Source organism: Onychostoma macrolepis, chromosome 12 (assembly GCF_012432095.1).
Source record: "Onychostoma macrolepis isolate SWU-2019 chromosome 12, ASM1243209v1, whole genome shotgun sequence".
Taxonomy (NCBI): domain Eukaryota; kingdom Metazoa; phylum Chordata; class Actinopteri; order Cypriniformes; family Cyprinidae; genus Onychostoma; species Onychostoma macrolepis.
Window position 1 is genome coordinate 18035911 of NC_081166.1, and position 24875 is coordinate 18060785.

The following is a 24875-nucleotide window of genomic DNA, read 5'->3' on the forward strand; positions in this document are numbered from 1 at the left end:
ATATATATATATATATATATATATATATATATATATATTTTAAAATCATTAAGCTGTCATTTATGTGTATTCATAAAGTCAAAAGGTAATCTAAAAATGTGGTCTAAGTTTAAATGTCAGAAAAAGAAATCAATTTTAAGACATCTTGCCATATAAAAAGTGGACATTTCTGTAGAATGACCCAAATGTATTAATGTTGCTATTTTAATTTTAAGGTGGACAAGCCTCTGGAACTGCTGGGCATGCATTTACTAAATACTATTTAGTGGGGAAAGTCACCAGGACCAACAATGGAAATGAGTACAAAAAGAAAAAGAATGAAAAGAAAAAAAAACAGTATCCATGAAAATTTTCATGTGTGCATAGGATTCTGATTTGTACACAACATTTATGGTTCATTGTATATTTATTTTAATGTAGGCCTATGTTTTGCACACACCTCACACAAAGATTTTTTTAAGCTTTCAGTGCACACATAAATACAACAACAGCGAGACATATAATAAAAAAATTAAAATTAAAATCGTAGAAAATAAAGTTATAATATTTTGAGAGTAGCCTATATTGCTCATGCAAATGGCCCGCATTGAGAGCACCGGGAGAAGTTGCCAGGCCACCGGAACTGATTTGAATATTGTTGCGTCCAAGCGGCAGCATCATCTTACTGGAATGTCAATTTTAAGGACTTGCGGAAACAGCTTAATATCAAGAATATGATATTTATTAACAGACTGAACAGGAACAACTGTTTATCTTAACATCAGCTCACACACTCAATCGACATTCCTTTGGGGGGCGCTGTAGCTCTCTTATTTAACCCTTTTTTAATAGGCTACACTACAAATATATGTGGGATTATTAGCAGAAATCATACCATGTGTCATACTCGCGGGGACAGTAGCCTATGCTTGGAAATAATGTTTAATGTCTTCCATTGCATTCGTTATTTGTAGTGCGCCAGCCACCCAATAACAATAGCTTAAGCTTTGTGCTTTTAGCGCTTTTAATATAAAACAAAGTCTCAGCTTTCAAAATCAGTTTTATAGCGAAATACAAATTATGTGTCTTACAATAATGTGCTTTTCAAGATCTTTAATGTGGCGTGACAGATCGCTGTATTTATGTGAATAAATTCATTAAATTACTGTGAAAACCACCTCGCAAAAACATCTGTGGAGTATTCGTCACATAGCAATAAAACGTTCTAAAGGTTGAAGTGGACTCAAATTTGTTAACATACGTTATATTGTTGTCTTTTCTTCTGTAAACTTTAAGTGACTATTCACAAACTGTTTTATTCATGGTATACTGTAAATGAGGACATAATATTTAATGTCTTCCATTCATTATTTGTAGCGCGCCAGCCAACCAGTAATCACAACAATTTTGTGCTTTGTTGCCTTCACACACAGCTCAGCTTTCAAATTCTGTCAGTTTTATAACGAAATACAAATTATAAATGTGTTTTTGCTCTTTATTTCAAGTTTAGCCAGATATAAAGTGAACATCATAAGGCATGAAAAAAAAAAAAAACAATTTAGCCTAATTTATAATGAAAATAATGTCTCATCGTTCCTTATTGTAATCGGAAAGATGATTGACACATGCCGCTTGACATTATTGCGATATAGCTTACATAGTTTGTAAAACTGACAGATTTTTAAAACTGAGATTTGGAATATCTCCCGGTGCTCCAAATTTGCATGAGCAAAAGGCTAGAATAGAAGCTGAGAAGCGGGCCTGCTGGATCTGCGAAACTGACGATGTGACCTACAAGTGCACCAAATGCAGACTGTCAAGTCAAGTCACCTTTATTTATATAGCGCTTTTACAATAAAGATTGTGTCAAAGCACTTAACAGTATCAAATTGGAGGATAGAGTGTCAGTAATGTATAATGATAAGATTAAACACTCAATTTTCAGTTAAAGGCATTTCATTATTGAATTCAGAGATGCCATTGTCTAGCTCAGTTTAGTTTAAATAGTATCTGTGCAATCAAATCGGCGATAATCGCTAGAAATTAAGTGTCCCCAACTGAGCAAGCCAGAGGCGACTGTGCAAGCAAGATAGTTATTGGGCCGAGGAACTCCCAGAAAATCAGCGAGGTCAAGAAGCCGCCTGAAGCGGGGACGGTGGAGAGCACGGAGGAGGGGCCGAGGGGCCGAGGGCAAGCAGCCGAGAGCTACGAACAGGAAAGTGACCACATTTTTTAACCACACACATACACACGTACATTGATGTACATACTGCTCTCTGCAATGAAGAAAAAGCTTGCGTTTCTTTGTGTAATTCTGATTTGAATGATGAAAATTCTGATAAATGTTTAATGATGTACAAAAAGAAAATGCCTAAATACCTCATGCTGGTGGAGGGGGGTAATGATTGAGTTTTTAGCCGATTCTGGGGTTTCAAGGTCATCTATACGACCATGTGACCATGTCAACCGTCATTAACAGACAAAACAAACGAGTCTATTTCTGTATCAGGGCATACAATTTTTGAAAGATTCACAGTGCCTCTAAATTGTGGAACAGAGGGGGGCAGAGTGCTGAAACATGCATTCATTTATTCACCAAAATCTGTTGTGCAAACTAAAATTGATTCTATAGTTGCTGACTCCTCGGGTGTCAGAGTGACAGAAGAGGGGGAGCAATGGTGTTGTTTGCAAGCAGAGCCTCAGTGGGCATATGAATGGCACATCAAAAATCATGATTGGGCTGAAATGATGTGTGAATAAGCTAAAAGTCAAACCAAGCCATTTAACACAGAAATTAAGTTGCCTGACAATTTGCATTGCATGTCACATGTCGTAATGGAATGAGATAACCAGTATGAAAAAGACTGGTTTGAGGGAGAAAAAGGAGAAACTTTGGACACAAAATATGTGTGCTGTTTCAGTCAGCCTGACAAAAAAACAGCTTGGGGGTGGGGAGGACTGTGTACAGACTGGTGCGAGATAAGCGCTAGTGTGAAACACAGCAAGAGTCTAGGTCGGAGCATTCATGTCAGAGTGCAAGCATGAAATTGAGGTAGAGAGAGTTATCCATTGACAAAAGCACAAAGGGAAATCACTGCATGGCAGATATTTGTGCTTCAGAAATTCACCCAGCTTTAGCGGATGTGCCATTCGAGCTGTGGGCAAAGCATAAGTATGATGTGGGATTGATTAAGAGATGTGAACTGGTTGTAATCACCCCAAAATCTGATTGCAGGCCGTGTCAACGTCAATATCCCCTGAAACCAGAGGCAATACTGGGAATAAAGCCAGTATTTGAGTCACTTTTGAAAGAGAGTGTGATAGTCGCATGCAATGATTCCCCAGTGCGTACCACAATTTTTCCTGTGAAAAAGATAAGAGAAAAATGTCAACCCACAGAGTGGCATTTTGTACAGGACATACAGGCAGCAAATGCAGCTGTCAGACAACGGGCTCCATCAGTTCCAAATCCATATACGATTTTGACACAAATACCACAAGATACAACATTCTTTTCAGTGGTAGATTTGGCTAATGCATTTTTTAGCATGCCAGAGGATAAAAACAGTCAATTCTGGTTTACGAGAATAGGTCAGGGGTACTGCGACAGTCCTACCCTCTATAACGAAGCACTTAGGAGAAGTCTGGAACCTTTGACCCTGACAGCTGGAACTGCTTTGCTACAATACGTGGATGATATTTGTTTGTGTGCACGTGATGAAGCCACGTGTGTGGCTGACACTGTGACTCTCCTGAAGCATCTGGCTCAGGAGGGCCACAAGGTCAGCTTGTCGAAATTACAGTTTGTAAAACAATAAGTTACATTTTTGGGTCATGTGACAAAATTGAATGGACAGGGGAGGCAGAGGAGGCATTTGTGAATATGAAAGTTCAGCTGTCTCTGGCATGTCCATGATTCTGCAAGAACTAAAAAACATTGCATGTATCAACGGCTCATTGGTTACGATACCACACTATCTTGCACGATATGCCGAATATCACTGTTAGACGATGCACAACCTTGAATGCTGCTACTCTCCTTCCGACGCAGGAGGATGGAGAGGAGCATCATTGTTGTTTAACCGCGCTAGAACAAGTGTGTACACCGCGTCCAGATCTTTCTGACGTACCACTTGAAAATTGCGAAAAATATCCTCTTTGTAGATGGCTCAGCTTTCAAAGATCCACAAAAGGATAAAAATGTCTCCCAGCTGGCACAGACAGGCCCTTTTGAATATCTACAGATGGACTTCATCGAACTGTCCCCATGTGAAGGGAAGAAATATTGTTTGGTGCTGGTTGATATGTGGTCCAAATGGGTCAAGGCGCTCCCGATCGTTCTCATGTACATGAGGATGGGAAAGCGATCCAGGGTAAACCTGAGCCCATTCAAAATTCTCTTTGGTAAACCACCATTTATGGGAATAGAGGGAGGTAAATAACAGCTGCCATCAACAGAATTGTGTGAGCTTGACATGTTGAGTTACTGCAAAGAAATGTCTTCTCTGTTGTCTAATGTCTGTGTGCAGGTGAAAGCTGCTCAGGGGAAGGTTGCTGAAACCCCCTTGTACAACATCAAACCTGGTGATTTCGTGGTGGTACGAGATCTGAGGAGGAAGAGCTGGAAAGCGAAAAGGTGGCTGGGACCGTTCCAGGTGCTTCTAACTACTCACACGGCTGTGAAGGTAGCTGAGAAGGCAATGTGGATTCATGCCAGCCACTGCAGAAAAGTTCCATCTGCACCTCAGAAGGAGGAGCGAGGGGAGTAAGAGATCCGAGACGAGTGTAAAACAGCCTGAATGAGTAAATAGTCTATGGCTTGAATGATTAACAAATCTGTGGGGAGGATGGGGATACTGGTTGTTTAATACTGTATTACCAACTGTGGCAGCAGGATTACTATTGCTATTGTGCTTACCTTGCATTTTTCAGTTCGTATCCAGCTCAGTACAGACTGGTGAAGTCTAGTGTATCACATCAATTGAATTAAAAAGACAAAACTGGGTATTTGAAACGTGGGGTGTTAGGGCAGTTTTTAGCCCATCTATGGCTATATTGTTTTGCTTGCTGAAATTAGGGTCTGTCCCCACACAAAAAGCATTAGCCTGTTTTTTTCTGACTTCTTTTATGAATTTAAGAGAGTGATCATTTATACGAAAATCAGAGATGAAGAGTATAAATGTGATGTAATAGCTTAAATTTGCTTTATTATTATTTTGAGTTTATGACATATAATCTAGATAAAGTAGTAAGAGTTTTAAGCATTGTAATGAATTTTGTTTTAATTAGTTATCAAGGGATGATAACAAGGGGGAACTGTTGAAGACAATTCATTTATATAGATTTTTGTATGATTCTGTATGCTTATGATACATTATGTAGTGCATGCTTTACTTCGAACTGTTATGAAGTAAGAATGAGATATGGTTTGGGGCCTAAATATAAGGGGACCGAGCTTTAAAAGTATGATATAGTAGAGTGTTTTTTACTTTCTTACCATGTGTGGAAAAGTACAGCCGTTAAGAGTTTGTAACCTTGAGTAGGGAAGAGATATAAGGTGGAGGAGCACCTGTTGGCCAAGACTGTTGACCTTCTTTGCAAAGAATAAAACCTTTGAAAGACTATTGAGTGAGTTTGTCTCTTACACGGTGAGAGCTATTTGAAATTTCCACAACACTGCTTACACATTACTATGAAATTTGAGAGATGGAGAAAAATATATTATAATCTTGATGTGTGTGTTTTTATGTTTTCTAATGCAGATGAGAATTTCTTTTGAACAGAAAGTCAATAAGAGGCACATAAGCATTTTTATACACAAACAATTCCTCTGTCAATTACACATTATTACTGACTATATATACTAACAAAATGTGATTAAACAAAGAACTAGCCAAATAAAATAAAAAATACAAATTGTTATCCCAATGCTATGAAGTGGCTGGTATAATTATCATCAAGTCTTTTTTTTTAGAAGTATAATAGTCTACTTCACATAGTTTGCCTTCACATGACACCAATTTTGGGTCTTTGCTCAGACTGTTCTTTTGGTTTCTCTGACAGCAGCGAATGACAGCGACTGAGAACAGCAGGAGAGAACTGGAGATCATGGCAAACCCGCTCAGAAAGAATGTCGCCGTGTAAGTCCCTGTGGTATCTACCAACCAACCTATGCAACAAAAAAAAAAAAGAGAGTTCAGAGTTTTTTTTAAAGTGACCTTTACCCTTCCAAGAAAAGAACTTTTAATGTGGTGAAATGGGAACAGTTTGGATGGTTAATGTGTCTCTGTAAATCAATAGTTAACCAATTATTGGACTATTTTAAAAGAACTTGTCATTACAAAGTGAAAATTGTGGTTAATGGTTTTCTTTAAAAAACATTCCAGTTAATCTTTAACATAATTTTTTATGTACTGCATGGGCGTGTTGTTGATTACTACAGAAAATAAAAACTCATCACTCAATGTGACAAAAAAATAACATGTTTATTATTATAATGGAACTTTGAACTGACCAAAATAAAATAATTTGAGGCTCTTACCTCCAATGGGTGGGCTGACCAGATAGGGAACAGCGTGGAGGAAGTACACAACTCCAAGAGCTGAAGACAGGTATGTTGTCCCTACAACATCTGATGTTACAACAGGAATGAGGGCAACATAGGCACCATCAAAGTACCCATAGAGCACAGAGAAGGGTACCAGCAGGACAAATGTGCGCAAGAGAGGGATAAAAAAACAGCATAGTCCCTCCATTCCCACAGCAAACATGTAGCATATATTCCTGTACTTCTTTAGACACCTGGGAGAGATACAGAAAGCGTTGATCAGTCGTCAGCATGATCAGCAAATAACCAACAATCTTTGTCTGTTTTTCTAAAACCTGAGCATTTTTTTTTTTTTTTTTTTTTATCTTTTTGACCTTTATGAATCATTCATCAGACAAGAAACCATGACATGTACACTCTTTTTTAACTCTAAACTGACAGCTGGGTCAATGAAAAATGAAGAAAAAGACAACAATTTTTAAACGTGTTGCTAAAAACATGTGTCCTAAGGTATTAAAATGTAGTCTGTCTTCATGTTGTTGTTTTAGAAAACGTTTTACATCATTTAAAAAAAGGCTTCAATTTAATGACTCTAAATGTGTCAAAAATGTTTCCTTACACCTTGAATACGAGTGAGTATTCAAACTTTAATAATTACTATTTATTTGATTATTTATTTATCTGTCATTAATATTATTTTCTTAAATTTTAAATTTTGTAGTTTTAGTGAATTTGTGATATCAGGACAGTTATTTTTTGACTTTATCAAAAAATATATAAAAATAATTTCAATACCGAAATGAAAAATATGCTCATCAGCGAATAGGTTAATTCAAGTTCAAGCTCATTGCATGTGTATTAAGATATGAAAAGTGCCAACGTCATTGACCCAGCTTTTTATTAAAGAAAAAAAAAAAAATCTGTGCTTAAAAAAAAATTAAGTATAATTAAATCTTAAATTAAAGAAGAAAAAAACATGTGGCTCAGTCAATAAATGACCTATTCCTGTTTTTGACTGTAATGCAATACTAACACAGCACAACCCTGTTGAAAAAAACAGCATATGCTGGTTAGGTATGTTTTGAAGCATGGCTGCTGGTTTAAGCTGGTCCTTCGCTGGTCATGAACTGATCCTGAGCTGGTTTAAGCTGGTTCTTAGCTGGTCATGTGCTGGTCCTAAGCAACTAGCTCCTGCTCAGGAGCAGCTTAGGACCAGCACATGACCAGCACACGACCAGCTTAAACCAGCTCAAACCAGCAGCCAAGCTTCAAAACATACCTAACCAGCATATGCTAGATTTTTCAGCAGGGAAAACAACATACCTCCTGTCAGTGAGCCAGCCAAATGTGATGTTGCCAACGATGTCAATGACCCCTAGTATGGACATCAGGAAGGCAGCATGCTGATGACCAACACCTACATCCAGCGCGTACGGTACAAGGTACACAAACGGCAGACTGCACCCGCTGGCCAGCAGCAGGAAGGAGCCTGCCAGCACCAGGAAGTCAGGCATGAGCAAAAAGTGGTATTCCTGCATGGACTGAAGACAACGTTGTTTAGAGTCCACTTCTAATTTGTCATCCACAGCCTTCCCCGTAAGATCGCTGTGCGGCTTAACACCATACTCGCACTCTGAGTCTACTGGAAGAGGACAGGCCTCCTCTTCTTTTAGAATGATAGGCCGTAACAGAGCTCCACATACACACAGGTTAGACACAAAGCCCCCTAAAATAAGGAGGGCCCCTCGCCACGAGTAGTGTTCAATTAGCAGCTGCACTACTGGGGCCAGGATGAAGGTCCCGATGCCACTGCCAGACATGGCAATGCCATAGGCCAACGCCTTCCTCTCACAGAAATATACACCGACCATGGCAATAGCTGGAGTGTAGCAAAGGGCGAAGCCAAGCCCTAAAAAAGAAGAATATAAAACATAGAATAGTAAATACAGAAATATTGAACAGATAGAATATGGGTCTATAGGTCAGTGTTTTATTCTTAGGGCTCTTACCAGTTAACACTCCCAGGGTAAGGTAAAGATATTCCAGACTGGTTGCGAAGGAGCTGAGGACTAAACCTATGGAGGCCAGGAATCCTCCTAGTATTACAGCTACACGGCATGACAACCGATTCCCGATCAGGCTTCCGAGTGGAGCTGCAAAAGCAACATGTGAATAAACATATTGTGCAAATCATATTGAACAATTTGATAGAAAAAACTTCAACAAAAACACATTTCTGGAATAAATTTACATTCACATCAGTGTCATGCTCCCAACCACTAAGCAAACATCATTTCATCAGATTGTTTTGTCTGTGTTTTAAATGGCCACTAATTTTTTAATATTACATCACACATTTTGCAATATTACATTGCACAACATATATATATATATATATATATTTTTATTTAATTAAACAGTCATCAGTCGTCAGTTTCCTCAGAAGTGGCGATTTTTTTATGTTGAACACTTGGGATTGAAATGCTTTATTTGGTAATCATCTTAATATTGTAATATTCGTAATATTGTCAATATTCCACTAATGAGCCGCTCTCTCATACTACATGACAACATACAGTATTATATGATATGCAACTATGTGCCTCTACAGACTCCTGCATGGCCCATATCAAACATATCAGCCTTGTGATAAAAGAGAACATGTCAGCCAATCACGATATTGGAAAGCTTTAAATAATAACAACAGCTTTTCTTCTTTTTTTTTTTACTGGTCAGCCATCTAAAGACAGCCCTTCCTTAGCAATGTAAGTCTTAAGATTGCTGTTCTGTCAACAGCAGACAGCACTGGGTGTAAGGAAAGCAAACAGGCCTGTTTTTTTGGGTCAAGCTTGCGACACTGACGTGTCCTCTCAAGATGTTCGCTGTGTGTTGCTGACTTCAAGAGAATGTTTTCAGCCTCCCACAGGCTGCAGGACATTTTTAGTGACTTATGCAACGGTATCGTCTCAGATGAACCAACTTTGAACCAATAAAGAAAAGTGAATTTGTAACTGCCGGAATTCCTACTTCAGACCGGGCCAATAATGATGACTGTGATACACTAATGTACAATGACTTTAGTGTCCAATATGATCATTACATACCACACAGCATGGTTGTGCAATCTACTAATGAATGGATCCATGCCGTCCCAGAGTAATCTCTTGCAAAGTGTATCTGAAACTCAACAAAGAATATGGAGATGCATCTGGAAAAGAGAAAAAGACAACTCTGATCAGACAAAACACACACAACACACGTTTGTGGTTTTTGAAGGACCATATTGTGACACTTCAAACTAACAACATGCTTTAAAGTCCAGTGCCATTCACAGTCAGTAACAACGAACAGCCGATCGGATCGTGGGTGCCTGGATATAAAGTGCTGAGACGAGGTAATGAGGCACAAGCCTCTGCAGTGCCTGTTCTGCACCTGAACAAACAAAACTAGATCACCATGCAGGTCAGTCAGGTCAGAGCACTCAGTGTGGGTATGACAGCCAGAAACTCTCACGTCTTCCGCCACTAAGACAGACATGTCTGGCCATCAGCCATCAAAGAAGGACAGTCAACTGTCCACAGACAGTAAAAAAACACCCAGTCAGCAAAGCCAAGATACACACACATAAATAGATAAATAACGCACATGTGGATGATAAGAGCTTTCAAATGGGTTAAGGGCAAAGAAGAGAATATCCATAAGATAAAGAAGAGGTTAAAAAGGCTTTTTTTTTTTTTTTTTTTTATCTGAAGACCACCGGCTGCCCTTTAAGCTCTAAAAGAGTTTCATCATCTGGTACTTCTTTAGTTGATTATTACCACTTATCTCATCAGGACTTAAGAAATGGTCAAAAGTGTCCTTGTTTAAGAGGTGAGAGGTCACAAACTCTTTTGTTTCCACCAGCCTGCTTGCAATTTCATCCTACCAACATCATTAATGGATTTGCAGTCCAGTTCTTCTGGTTCTCGCATTTCACGCCTTTCCATGTCAGTCAGTGTACTTGAACATTTCAACTGAACAATTAAAAAATTACACAGTGTAGTTTGTTCAGCACGTTCCTTGCCTGAAGGGTAGGGACAAAATAATGCTGAACAGAACAGCTTGTTCAAAGCCGTGTGAAAGGAAATAATTTCTAAACATATAACAGAAAAACATCACAAGTGGGTTAACATAACCAAGTAAGTAAAAACACCCAAGAGTTTCAGGACATTAGATGCAAAAAACAACACTGTATCCATGTGTGAAGGCCTGAAAGTTGTTTACAAGTCTGTCAAATGTAACCTGACCTCAAAGGCTGCCTCAGAAATATCAGATAGCGCTTGTCACTTTGTGAACCGGTGACTCATTCTAGGTAATTCTCAGCGTGGAATGAACTAAATATAGTTGTGCCTCATGTACTGTACTAAACAAAAGTATGTATTATTTGACAGGTTAAACCCATTTGAGAAATAAACCATGATAATATTTGGTACTGAATATCATGTTAAACCCTATGGTTTAATTATAGCTGAACCTATCGCTAAAGTTAGCTTAAAACTGCTCTAGTTCTACACAGGTATGAACAACAGCATACACCTTCCAAAAAGCTTACCTTGTAACAGCTCTTGTGCAAACAGTTACCACAAAGCAGCCAGCCACGATCATCCATCCCCACCCTCCATCAGGAGGAAGGACCCCTCCTTTCTTCTTTTCCAAAGCCATGGAGTCTGTCCTTCCCACCGCTTTTATTTCCCTCAAACTCCAAAACTCCCGGTCCCAAACACACGTTGCACCTCTCTGCCGCCACACTAACACCGGTCATGGAATTCCTTCTGCAGATGTGAGGCCTGGTCAGTGACTCTGCTGAGCGCAAGATGACACAGACAGCAAAACAGGCAGGAATAAGTAACGAGCTCAGCTAAAATGATTAACATGCACAAAGGGTGATGGACATCTTCCAGGGTTTGGGGCTCCTTTTTGCTCCTACAAATGATTCACAGTGAAAAGTGAAATGATGCATGAATGCATTCATGGGAAGTGTTTATGAGAGAGAGCCCACAGTTCCTCAGTAAGCTGATGGGTTGCCATATTAACTTGAGACCTTGCAGTCTGCCTTCCTGACCTCTCTGACCCCTCTGTCCCAATTAAAAAGCTGCTTTTCCCCCTAAAAACCATCCAGTTTTCGGTATCCTAAATAAATATACCTTGACACACTAGTTTTCGATCTATTAAAATAAGTGACAACGGTGTGGAACGTGAGACGCATACTTTAGAGCCACAAAGAGCTACAGTACAAACAATCAAATGTGGCCATGTACACAATGTACACAGTCAGGATAAGATGATACCAGTCCCCCACCCCTTATTATGCAACTGAACTTGTACTGTAGTTTATGACTCTTCTAATCTAGATATCAGTCGACTGTGGGAACAGCACCAATTGCGCATTATTTCAATGCAGCATGAAAAACACATCAACTCAACAGATTTCTTTGAAGGTAGGCTTGTCTTGTCTAACTGTTGATTTCTGGGATTATTTCTCCTCTTCCAATATTTAAAGTATGCTTCGGTATAGCAAATCATTTTATGCGTGTAGAAAGCAACACAACCAAAATAGTCCCCCCATTAATATTAAGTAGTATTATATTATTATTACATTTTGCACCTGCAAATCTTGTCATGAATTTGCCTAATTATCAAAGGTTATACCGTTTTTTAGAAGATCAAAAATAAACGCGAATTATTACATTTGACATAGTTAAACCCAATATATTAATATTGTTGTTGTTATTAGAGATGGATTTTTCGTCTTTAAAAGAATGCGTCAAATCGTAAGAAAAATAATAATTACTTCTAATAATTATAAAGTAAGAAAACTGAGGAAGTTTCATGTCTTTAATTTAAATTAGTACCAGTACACGTCATTCGCTTGTTGAAACCAGATGTTTGAAAAACCAAAGTGGTAGGTTACTAAATAAAGGCACTTACCATTTTATAAAACGACCGCAAACACGGTCCAAACTTTCCCCATTCAACTCCTCTGCAATCGCATGAGCTGGTCCAGACGTTTGAAACTGTTCTGCACATTCGTTTAATTAAGTTGGTGCAGGATGTTCATCAACATCCTGCGGCTTCCACCAGCGAACAAGTTTGCAGCTGGCGGAACATCAAGACCAGGGTACATTGACATGTTTAGACGTGCGAGCTGTGAACCTGTTTACCTTTGACTCCACTCCCCCTACACGTGAAAAGAAAATTATGCAAGTATGCATGGCAGGGCATAAGTGTGGATTTCCCTTCTCTGGCTTACAAAACTAGCTGCTTGGGAGTTGCCCTAGTTTCAGTTGCTGTCGAGGAACAACGCCACAGTTTTCAAACGTGCTCAGCATAGGCTACAGCAATTTATCATTTCATAAGTACTATCTATCAGGCCAACCTGTTTTTCATTTCTGATAAATACATTTAGAATACTTTAACTATTCAATAAACGTGTAGGGATAACGTCAAGAAAATACCATTTCAGTCTTTCTTCAAAATGTCAAGTTTAATTCAATGTGTGTCTTGGCATTTCTTGTAGTGCTGTCGAACGATTAATCGCGATTAATCGCATCCCAAATAAAAGCTTTTGTTGACATAATATATGTGTGCGTGTGTGTGTACTGTCTATATTCATTATAAATACACACATACAGTATATATTTAGAAAATATTTACGTCTATATTTATATTCATATAATTTATATTATATATATATACATATATTAAATGTATAAACAACATATTTTTCTGAAATATATACATGCATGTGTGTATTTATATATAGGGCCTACATTATAAATATACACAGCACACACATATTATGTAAATAAAAACCTACATCATTTTTTGTCAGTGAAATATGAAAATATCTGAAATAGTGTTGAAAAAATTCTGTCATCATTTACTTTTCAAACCCAGACTTTCATTAATCACAACTGGATATTTTTTTTTTTTATTAAACCTGAGAGATTTCTGTCCAAAGCATGATTCAAACAGTCCATAAGGACATTGTAAAAGTTTAAATAAATAAATAAATAAAAATTAGTTTGTTTATGTGTCAAACGTTTCTGCTTCTGCAAAAACCATGGCTGTTTTCACATGTCAAGTATTTATTTTTATTTTTAACAATTTGAATATTTTATCATTAAATTCTATGGAGATTTGGGGTTTGTAACTATTTAAACAACTAGCATAATTTTCAGATTTCTTATCCTGAATAAACAGTAGGGTGTACCGTTTTTAGTATTTTTCCTCATGAAATTGCAATGTTTCCAGTAACAGTTTCACGTCAAAACTGGGATAGTGAGTAGCAAGAAAGTAATACAAATATTAAATGAAAAAGTACTAGTTTGAATGAATTGATATAAGTGGAATAAGTATTCATATACAATGAATAAAATACTAGTATGTAACGATAGATGCAACGTCTCTTGTCACGTTTGTGAATATGCAGTAAACTGGTGTTGATTTTTGTATGAAAAGAAAGAAATGAAATTAAGCAATTTCCATAATTAACACATTTATTAGATATTTACAAAATAGTTTATTGACAAATGAAGTTAGCTTTTCACATGGTAACTCAAAACCAATATAAAAACTTCTTAGTGACATGTGTCAGCCAGTAATATGATTTCTTCATTCCCTAGGAGGCATAAGTAAATCAAGGATTTCTCTGACCAACATCAAATGTTATATCATAAGAAATACACTTAAAATTTGTGTAGTGATACAGTTTGAGATTCATATGATTGCCTGAACACTGAATAAACTTAAGTTAAAAGAATTTTCAGTATGGAATTACACATATTCACTCAAATCACATACATTAGACAAGTTTGTCAGGAGATTGAGGTCATTAATGAGGAGTATTAGCAAGGAAAATTAACATCTAATTATCTAAAATGAGATGATTTATAAAGACACAATTTAGCTCTAGAAAATGCTTATAATGGCGGTTCAGCATTGGTGATTTAGAACATGCTTCCTGAAAACTGGGCAACAAACATGTACAGTTTGGGACAGACAGAATACATTTATCAAAGGAGAGAAAGGTTTCATACAATTGAACATATAGCGCAATGAAATGAACATGCGCTGACATACGGTCCAAGCGTTATGCTGGTTTACAAGAACAAAACCTGATAGAAAGGCAATTCGACTACATTAGATGGAGCGATCCATCCAAGTCCAAGGAAATGACACACCGGTTCAGAAATCGCTTACATGCTTTGCATTGGCTCAGTTAAAATACAATGTACCGACACATGCATTCAGTCTGCTGTGGCATAGGTAAAGCAATACCCCCTCAAAGAAGAAAAAGAAAGAAAACACCTCAAATATACTGTTAAGGATTAATGTATGCAGTGACATCTGGATTTAGCATTAGCAACAATACAGAGGGTACAGAGATAAAGCCTTGTCTCTATCAGTTAAAGGCACCCCGTAACACTTGGAAGTTACTTTTGTGGCTCAGAGAGATGTTGGGGTGCCATTGTGCATAATCCAGACATCCAAAGACGAAATGGCACCCCACTGCATAAGGCAATTCTAAGGACTGAGCAGAGGAAGTAAAGCATGAATCAACAGACAGAAGGAACAGATGTAGAGGCAGTGTGCTTAATGTGCTGTTACAGATCTTACCAGCAGCTCGAAGACACTTTAATGTCAGCACAGGTCTGTTGTTAAGCATGTAGTAGGTTTAGTACACTCACAAGAAATTATTATTTTTGACACAATAGACACAATCCTCTAAAAGAAATTGCATTATGATAATATTCCTCATATTACCTCCTTTTAGGAGTTTTGGTCTTGCTTGCAATCATGACGATCAACACGATGTCTCAATGTCGTTAAAAATAAAGGATTAAATGAACTTTTTAGTTCATATTTACAGTGTTGAGGCAAAATGAGAAAATTAAATTGGTACAAATGTGATTGCTGTCATGCTGTGTGGCCCAAAGGGAGGGAAAGGCAATACATTTTCTCTTAGAAGTGCTTGTGTTTCTGATCTTACATATTTACACAGATTATAGTGACTTGGAATTTATGATTCCAGCTTTAGGAGCACATGTTTAACATATATCTGGTTCTGAACAACAACCTGGAGCATTCACAGTCAGACCCAGCTGTCCAGAGAGTTAAAAGGTGTTTAGGCATACAGTTAGAGATTCTCATGTTGATACATGAGGAAAAAAGGCAAAATATTTTCAGTAATAGATAATGTTTAAGCTGAAAATGTTTAAAAGGATGAAGGCATTTGTGAGGAGGTTTGACTAAATATATGTCTTGGTTAGCTGTCTCAAATTAAATGTAAGACATTACTGCATAATGGCATGAATATGACAAGAAATGGTGTGTGCAAATTAAATAAAAACAAAACCGCTAAACATTACACACTTCAGTGTATATACACACAGGGTAAACTGTTAACATTCAGATTAGAGAAATCTCAGCATTTGGGACTGCAAAACCAAATAGAAATCATTATCAGGGTAGGAAAGGACTTAATGTACTGAATGTAGTGAACTATGAGAATACTCCATCTGATAAAGATACTGTTTTCCAGTCAATATAGACAATTTGGTCCCAACACAATCAGTGTCAGCTCAGGTGCATAAGTTCTCTGTTCATTACACAGACCAGTTAAAAGGAGGTAAAGATATCTTAGCAACAGCTACTCATGTCAACAATCCACTAATCATACAAGTCCCAATGTAGATAAAACAAGTCTACCTGACAACATTTTGCTAATTCTGTAAAACTGTTCAAATATAAGCTTTATCTAATTCAAAAGTACTGAAATTCAATTGGTATTTGATGTATTATTGTAAAAAAAAAAGAAAGTCAGAATTATGAATTTAGACTTGTGCATTAATGTCCAAAATGACTTTAAGTTTAGTAATACAACTTAGCAATTTTAATGTAATACAGGTATTATAAATGCTCATATGTGACTAGAACCAGGAGAGCAAAGTCTTGCATAAATGGAGTGCTCTTACGGACTGCTCATCTATGCGTAAATATAAATCTGATTTGTGGTTCAAAGCATGATTTGTTCAGAGGGGATTGGGGAAGGCTGTTTTATACAGCAGGCCTAATACACATAACACTCACCTCCAAACCTTTTTCATATGTTACAATTGTTTTCATAATGCTCACAAACAGGGAGTAGAGGGAGTACACAAGCATTAGTGTCCTAAATCATCTTCCAATCAAATCATCAATACATGGCAAAGGCAAAGCTGTACTGGGATTATGGCAACGGTGACAAGGAACAGTTAGCACGAGGTGCAGCTTATCACCACTGAAAACGGTGCACTTTTGCATCACAACCTCATGATCACCTGCTCCTGTCACGAGCATAGAAGGGCCAGCATGTAGATGATTTGAAGGGAAATGGAAACTCGTCACATTATTAAATGGCTTTTCCTTATTAGGGGATGTGGCTTTCCTGAAATCTTACAGCAGCTTCTGGATTAAAGGTTGGGGTTTCCTCAGTGTCTCAGGAGTCTTCAGTCATCTTCAGTAGCTCTAGGAAGGCACCAACAGCTCCAAAATAACCCTGCAGTAAAAAATATATTTAAATGATAAATATCATTTCATATGATATGATGGAATTTGTTGAGGCCTAATGAGCAATCTGTGACTGATACTATGCACTACTGTTGAAATGTTTTGTAAAGAAAATTATTTTATTAAATGAATACACATACATATATGTATGTGTGTGTGTATTTATATAGAAAACAGTCATTTTAAACTGTAATAACATTTCACAATATTACAGTTTTTTCTGTATTTTTGATCAAATAAATGCAGCCTTAGGGAGCACAAAAGAAACCTTTAAAACATTTAAAAAAAATAATAATAATAAAATCTTACCAACCCCAAACCTTTGAACGAATATAAAATCTCTTAAGAGATGTACACAACTTTTATTAATCTTTAATCATTTTAATTTACATACTACTTTTTAATTAATATTTTCTAATAAATAAGTTGACAACATTTGACAACAGAAATCAACATTATTCATGACAGGTCTGAGTCAATTTTGGAACTGACACAAGGGGGAGCTAAAAGTCCTGTTAATCTGCAAAATGGTCATGCAGTGACAGCCGCTGACCATCACAGAGTAGACAGTACAGTATAAACAGTATTTGCACCTTGTTTACTTTTAATTTTTTATAGACCCATAAATAACTCACATTTACAGCAGGAGGCCAATCCATCTGTTGTATTTATTTGTTTTTAAATAAATCATCATGCAACAGGTGCTCATTTTCATCTTTCTTCCTAATATTTACATCCTCACACCACACTCTTTTCTGATACCATCGATATTTTTGTATGAAAGTTAACTAAATAAAATTTTGATTTTATTGGCTGTTTAAAAGCACCTAATTGTAATTTTGTTCATATTTCCACCATTTAGAAAAATGTGCATTAAAACATTAATGATATGGGTGTGTTTATTGGCTGATGTCAATCATTTTAAAATATACTTAACATATACTTGCTTGGCTGATATATTGATTAACCACTATAAAGATGGTTATGGTGTAAGTCCAATATGGACAAACATAATAAATGCAACTGATTCCAACATTGGCAAGGAATTCCAAGTGATTAAAAAAGGAAAAAGACTTACTTCATGTTCTAAGAAAAGGGCTTTCAGTTGTCCGTTAGACCAGAAGTCCATGGCATAGGCTAGCAGCTTAGTTGATACTGTGTTGATCCGAAGGAAATTCCCAACGAAAACCACTTTATCGATATTCTGAAGAAAATTAAAAAACAGACGGTTAGAATAAAGAGTTAATATTGCTCTATTTTAATTCTGAAGAAGAGAAAAGAGGAAATATCTACATTCCACTTGTTCTTGACTTTTACACCAGAGTATTTTAGGAAAAGAAAAAAAACATTTATCCATCTTGTGGCTGTTCAGTGTGCTGTGATAGCCCTGTACAATGCTGCTTGATCTCCATGCCACAAGACAACACTGTAAAGAAGCTCAGAGCACACAGAGTTCAAGGTCATCTTTAGCACCACAGACTTGGCTTTTATATTGATTATATATGATTTAACTTATATATTCTAAACAAAAATCAATCATTCTAAATGGAAATATGAATAGAAACCACAAAAACAGTTCTTAAACAGAACAGATGAGCTTTTGCATTAAGAGAAAATGTTTTCAAACCTCGTTCACTGCACACATGCGGGCGATGGAACCTATGTTGTTTGTGATGGTGACAAGAGTGGCCCTGGCCAGGTCCTCTTTACTTATACTATCACGTTTCTCCTTGCTCATCATATGACCAAAACTAACAAATTAAAGGAAAAAAACACTTGAAGATCTTCTTTAATTACAAACATCGTAATTTTTAGATAGAAAATTTTTAGATAGGCAAATCTGTCTATACCTGGATGCAACGGCGGAACCCTGGAGACCGAAGCGTTCGTAATCACCTCCATAGATGTCCTTCACTAGTTTGTCCACATTTGTGCTGTCCCCTTTAGCTGCCATCTCTAAGGCCTCCTCAAATGTATCACAGCCAGTCAGCAAACAACACAGGCCTAGAAACGTACCACCTCCTAAACTGAATCACAACCAATGAAGCAAATGAATGGCGGTGTATTTAAAAAATGTTGCATTACTTTAGGTAGATTACAGATCTTGTTTCTACAACATATTTAGCAATTTTCATTACAAAATACATTAAAAATAAGTAATTTACAATATTTACTTTACAGTTACAGTACTATAGAACTTTAGGCTCTTTATCGCCATCTGTGGTTCAAACATAAAATTGCAAGTTAGAATAGAATGTTTTTTTTTTGTCAGTTGCACTTTGGTAAGGACATCACACATGACCTGAAAGAAGAAATAGACAATGTGGCCACAAATCAAAAATTTCGTCCTATTACATAATTCATGCCATGGCCACATTTTATTAATGATTTTAATAAAGTCCTGCATGTCAAGTGCAGGACTCCGTACTTTGGCAATTCTCTGCTGCGAGAATAAATCATCAGCTATTTAAGCTATATCTGTGGTTCTCTGATAACATATCTGATAAATGTGTCATCTGGTCAGTAAGAAGCATATCTGCCACTGTAGTAGCCAGATCTTCTTTTCTTTACTTATGTAATTGACGTATATAAGCAAGGACGAAAGGCATAAACCTGTTTGCTTAACTACAAGAATAAACATGATGGTGGAATTCACCTGGTGCCTGTGACTCGCTTGTAATCATCCTTGGAGTAGACAGCCAGGATGCTAACCCCCGAGCCAATGTTTACCAGCAACATAGGGAAGGGGTTCTCCAGGCTAAATGGCCTCTTGACACAGTTTTCAGGGTCGGAGGGATTTTGGAAAAAATAACACTCGGGATGGCCATCGAACCCAACCGAGTCAACGTAAAGCAGACCTTGAATAAGACAGTCCAGTTCATCCAGCTTCTGCAGCTCCAAACCAGCCACCTGCAGGAAGAAGCAAATACACAATCATGACTGTGATAGGCATAGCTAATGTTAGCCATTCATTGTCCTGATAGCAGTAACAGGATAAGTGGCAGTAAGATAACAAGGCATTACAGTATGTCAACAAAAAAATTGCCTGCTACGGATCAACATATTGTTTTTACATTCAATCAAATTTAATAAATTCCATTATTATGTCGTCATTCACATACCGTTCTGAAGTCGTCCTCAAACTTGTATGCGCCCCCACCCGTGGCGCACAGTGTGGTGTGCAGACTGGAGAAGTTCTTGTCTCTGCCCATTTGGATGAAGCGGTGCATGTCTTGCGTGGGGAAACGAATGAAGTGCAGGTTGCCTTTCCGGCCACACATGGTGAGGTTCTTCAACTCCAGGTGAACATCACGGATACCAGTGTTTCCATAGGCCACGTTGGAGGTCAGATATCGGCGAATGCTCTTCAGGCTCTCCACTTCCTCTTGTTCTTCTTCAGCTGTTATGTCCTTGGGCTCAAAGTAAACCAGCTTTACTAGGGTGCCTCCGATATCCATTCCAAACCATGGAAAAGCTGAAAAAAAAAAAAGTTTTAGAAAGGGAAATTTTGATATTCTTTCTTGACAAGCATGACCTGCATCTTTCTGTGTGGTACTGATGAATGTGAGAGAAACAGGTGTGGAAAAAATTATAACGTACAACGTAATAATTAAAATATAATACTTAATTGACTTTTTTTGGCGTTTTTTAAGATTTTAGTGCAATAAGTATTTTAATGAATAATGAATGAATATGACTGCTTTGGTAGTGGGGGAAAAAGAAAAAAAAATAGTATTTTTGTCTATTCACACTGCAGCTTGTGGGTCCTTTTGTTGCCATGGTAACAGTGTATTCAAAGAGATTGCCTGGCAATTCTGAGAAACATCCTGTCTTCAAAATAAAAGTTACACATCAGGTTCACACAATCTGTCTAACGTACAATATAATCTCTAAGTTAAAACCATTTAGATCTTACTGATACAACCTCAGTATTTTCGATAGTAGTGAATCAGTGAAATATCTTTGCAGCGTTTGGGAGAAAACTGTTTCTTATGTCACTGATTAGTTAAGAGAGTGATGATAATGTAGCTGGCAGACGTACATGTAGGCGAAAGGTGTGTGTACTTCTCGTCTCAGAGTGCAAAGTACTCCAAAGCCACCAGGAGCCCAGTGACTTTTCAGCAGTTAATGGACAAAAAGTGAAGTTACGGCAGTTTACAGCCAACAACCCAAAATGTAGTAAAGCAATGGAATATTCATTTAAGACAGATTTATATTAATATTCAAAAACAAAATTTAAAATCAATAACGAATAACTATAAATACGTTATCGGATTCTGGAGAGTGTAATTGCTGTTACTTCAACTAACGTTACTTGATTGTCAGTAGACTGTAAAAAGATGCCGAATAATTAATACCAACAAAACGGAATTACTTCGAGTTTTTATGTCGTGTACGGCTTTTATTGATTAAATAATATTACGCAGAACCTTACCTGATTTCTTCACAATTAATTTCATACTTTGCAGTTGAGACAGAACGGATATTGAAAACAGCAATATATGAAGCACGCAGCGATCTAATCAATATATGTATATATCATTCAAATGCTGCTGTCAGAAGAATAAACGTCCTCATGTGACTTGGCAGGTGTAAATAGTAAACTTTATGTTAATTACACAAGTAGCCTACTGTAAAGTCTACCAGTTCGATTCCCCCACCCCTTTATGTGGTCCTTTCCTCTCATTGGATGAAATCGCATGTCCTTCATATCTGGCGTGTTTTGGTCACACCCTCACATTCTCATCTGGCCAATGAAATCCGCACAGCGAACATCACATTGATTTCACAACACTAAATAACCCGGTCTTTCAAAACAAATAAACCTCTTAATACAGCCAAGTTTGAAATGTGTTTACAGTTCCAGCGTTTCCTCTTTTAAATAGGCCTCTTATTTATTTTTTAATTGCGAACGATAGTCAAATAAAACACAAAAAGAAAACAAAAAAATGGTTCACTTCCGGGACTTAATGACACTAAAAATATCATCTTTCACGTTCTTGGTACAAATATGAATATGAACGAAATGCGAAAAAATAAAAATTTCAAAATTATTCGCTATTAAAAAGTTAGTATAAAAAAATTGTAACGTACAGTGATAACCGTCATTTATAATGACGAACGAAAAACGAATGTGTAAAAAAAAAAATGTATGTCAAGATTTTATTGTACAAAAGAAAAACAAATAAATAAAAACAAACTGTTTAATGCGTTGAAATCGTTTCTTTAGCTGCTTAAATTACGGACCGTTTTAAATGAACCTTACCTCTAAAATAGCAATTTACAGTAGGCTGTTTTGTTATAATTGTAATCGTTCAATTCAAGTTACAATTGAATACATTAATTAAATACTAAAAACTCGACTTACGCGGTCTGTTCTTCTTTCCCGAATCCACGCGTCTTCGGAGTCTGCAGCGCTTCGCAGGCGAACCATTGTTGTGTACATCCTGATGAAGATGGTGGAAATTTTCAATACCATTATGGCCACTGCTGCTGTCACTAGCACCCAGACCTCCTCCGTTAGATGAAATACACTCCCCGTTATCGGACTGTAGGGTGTGAAATCCGTTTACTAAACCGTTCGTGTAGTGCGTCGTTCCGTTTTGATCGGATGTTTCAGCATTTTCCATTATTTTAGGCAGGAAATAAAAACGCTCGGAAGACAGACAGATGCGTAACGACTCGACGTTTCGAAGGCCCTTCAAAATTCTCAATTGTTTTATCAGAGTTCTACATAAATGCTGAAGTGTTATAAAGAGATGAAGACAATAGACAGGTCTTCAACATCTTATTTGAGGTCACTGTCGGTCATTTCTTCTTTACACGCTGTACGGCTGTTTCAGCGTCAAACAGCCGGTATATGCGACGTCACCGAAAATGCCTCCACTCCCTCTTGCTGAAGCGTCATGTTTTAGAGCCGCCTACTTAGATATGGCATACTAGGCATACTATGGCATACTATTTGGACCTACTATCACAGTTTCCTACAGGTATTTAAAAACTGACAAAAGTTTTCGCGTTCTCTACGTTTATTTAAGTAACATTTAGGTCACCTGGTAAGAAAGTCTTGTTCAAATGCAACTTTAAACTGAATATTGTCTCACTTGCACCACTCACGTGGGCTTTGGCATAATACCCGTCTGACAAAAAGAGTGTATTCATAAGGAATGAATGAATACACTTTGTCTGTATTGTTAAACCAGTTATTAAATAAAACTGTAGGAACAATATAACTAATAGCCTAGGGTAAGATGAAAAAACAAACATACAACACTGGCAGACAATGTAGGCTATACACCATATATGTGAAACATTGTTTGCCCTATTCAGTTTTTGATTTCATATTCAGAGCAAGATTCTTTGTCTTCTACAGCAATGTGACGACTGTTAGCCTATTTCTAATGTGTGGGTGGAAAAATTGTTCAAGAGCTAACAAAAGCAAGTTTTACATGGACATGAACAGTTTAGGCTACTTAATATTTTATTATTCTCCAGAATTCCAGCATAAGAAAGAAAAACAAGTTTATGATCAATAGAAGCATGGCTTCACCCTACCTTTTAGGTATTTTCAACTATTGTCTCAAATTAATTCTAAGTAATAGGCCTACTACTTTAGCCTATGCCATTTTGAATTGGTTTATTACAGATTTCTCGTTCAACAAATTAGTTGTTCTGCAAATTAACGCAATAAATTGAGCTATTATTTTGATAACCATAGGCTATATAGTTTTATAGACTATTTCACTTGTGAAGTAGGACTGCTATCTTTCTGTTGCGCCTTGACAATCAACAAATGTAAAAAGATGAGCTCTTTAAATCACAACACAATAAATGACTAACAATAATGATAAAAAACAACAAAAGGTTAAAAAAACTATCAGCAAACAGTGAAACAATAATCATATGATAGTAACCACATAAGTTATTCATGCTGCAATGCATGCTGGGACCTCAATATTGTTCAATGTGAAATTCGTTTGGCTAGTTGGGATGACATAGGGGGAATTCTGTTGTTCTAACATGTTTTCACATTTCTTACACTGTAAAAAGTGAAAGTTGACTTAACTTAAAAAAATTGAGGAAACCCGTTGCCTTAAAATTATTAAGTACATAATAATAGTAAAAAAAAAAAAGTTAAGTGAACTTGACATTTCAATTAACTTATTTTTTTAATTATTCATTTACTTAAAAATTTTAAGGCAACGGGTTTCCTCAATTTTTTTTAAGTTAAGTCAACTTATCACTTTTTACAGTGTAGTATTTAGTACTTCAGTATTCAGTGCAGATGCAAATGTATACCGAATAGACATAGTCATCTAAATGAAATCTTGGGTTGCTACTTCCAGTATACGTATATTCTGCAGTTAATTACAGTAAATATGCATAGTGAGGATACAGTATAGGGGAATTTACAGTTAAGACCCAAGAACCAGGTGTGTTGAATGAAGACCAGGAGTCAGAAATGCGATCAATTAAAGAAAAATTTACTGAAGAAAAGAGTTTTATCAGCAGAAGTCAGCTTCAATATGAAGTTCGTAGGCCGCTCTGCATACATGTTCAAAACACCAGTAATTATACTCTAACAGAGGTCACTAATTACGTCAATACATAGGTAAGAAAGATTCTGGTTGGTTGAAACATAGATAAACTAGAAAATCTCCACACATGGACGTAAAACTCGAAGCATATCTTCTAGTGATTATTTTGGTGACAACTGATCAGAGGTCAGACGCAATAGGTCTCTCCAGAGATGTATATC

General features: G+C 36.9%; 3 protein-coding genes across 5 annotated transcripts in view; 1 reads left to right on the top strand and 2 right to left on the bottom strand.

Moving 5' to 3' along the window:
* Positions 1–5770: 5770 nt before the first annotated feature.
* Positions 5771–12930, bottom strand: slc16a12b (solute carrier family 16 member 12b). 2 transcript variants are annotated; one of them, XM_058793222.1, is made up of 7 exons: positions 12494–12930; positions 11118–11365; positions 9631–9734; positions 8536–8679; positions 7850–8435; positions 6521–6780; positions 5771–6148 (listed from the first exon to the last, which is right to left on the bottom strand). In XM_058793222.1, the coding sequence occupies exons 2-7, from the start codon at positions 11225–11227 to the stop codon at positions 5910–5912; spliced, it is 1443 nt and encodes a 480-aa protein (XP_058649205.1). In that variant the 5' UTR covers positions 11228–11365; positions 12494–12930; the 3' UTR covers positions 5771–5909. The 2 variants fall into 2 exon arrangements, with proteins under 2 accessions (XP_058649205.1, XP_058649204.1); XM_058793221.1 differs by having other exon boundaries at positions 11118–11368.
* LOC131550808 (5-hydroxytryptamine receptor 7) overlaps positions 11947–24875 on the top strand; it is a 34702-nt gene continuing 21773 nt past the window's right edge. The window contains exon 1 of the mRNA XM_058793226.1: positions 11947–12003. Coding sequence (XP_058649209.1) covers positions 11968–12003 — 36 coding nt within the window. The 5' untranslated portion in view covers positions 11947–11967. The remainder of the gene's footprint in view (positions 12004–24875) is intronic.
* On the bottom strand, positions 14557–23017 carry pank1b (pantothenate kinase 1b). 2 transcript variants are annotated; one of them, XM_058793224.1, is made up of 7 exons: positions 22485–23017; positions 20239–20591; positions 19773–20026; positions 18967–19143; positions 18744–18867; positions 18195–18320; positions 14557–17105 (listed from the first exon to the last, which is right to left on the bottom strand). In XM_058793224.1, exons 1-7 carry the CDS (start codon positions 22744–22746, stop codon positions 17046–17048), a joined length of 1356 nt encoding a protein of 451 aa, XP_058649207.1. In that variant the 5' UTR covers positions 22747–23017; the 3' UTR covers positions 14557–17045. The 2 variants fall into 2 exon arrangements, with proteins under 2 accessions (XP_058649207.1, XP_058649208.1); XM_058793225.1 differs by lacking the exon at positions 22485–23017 and adding an exon at positions 21552–21765.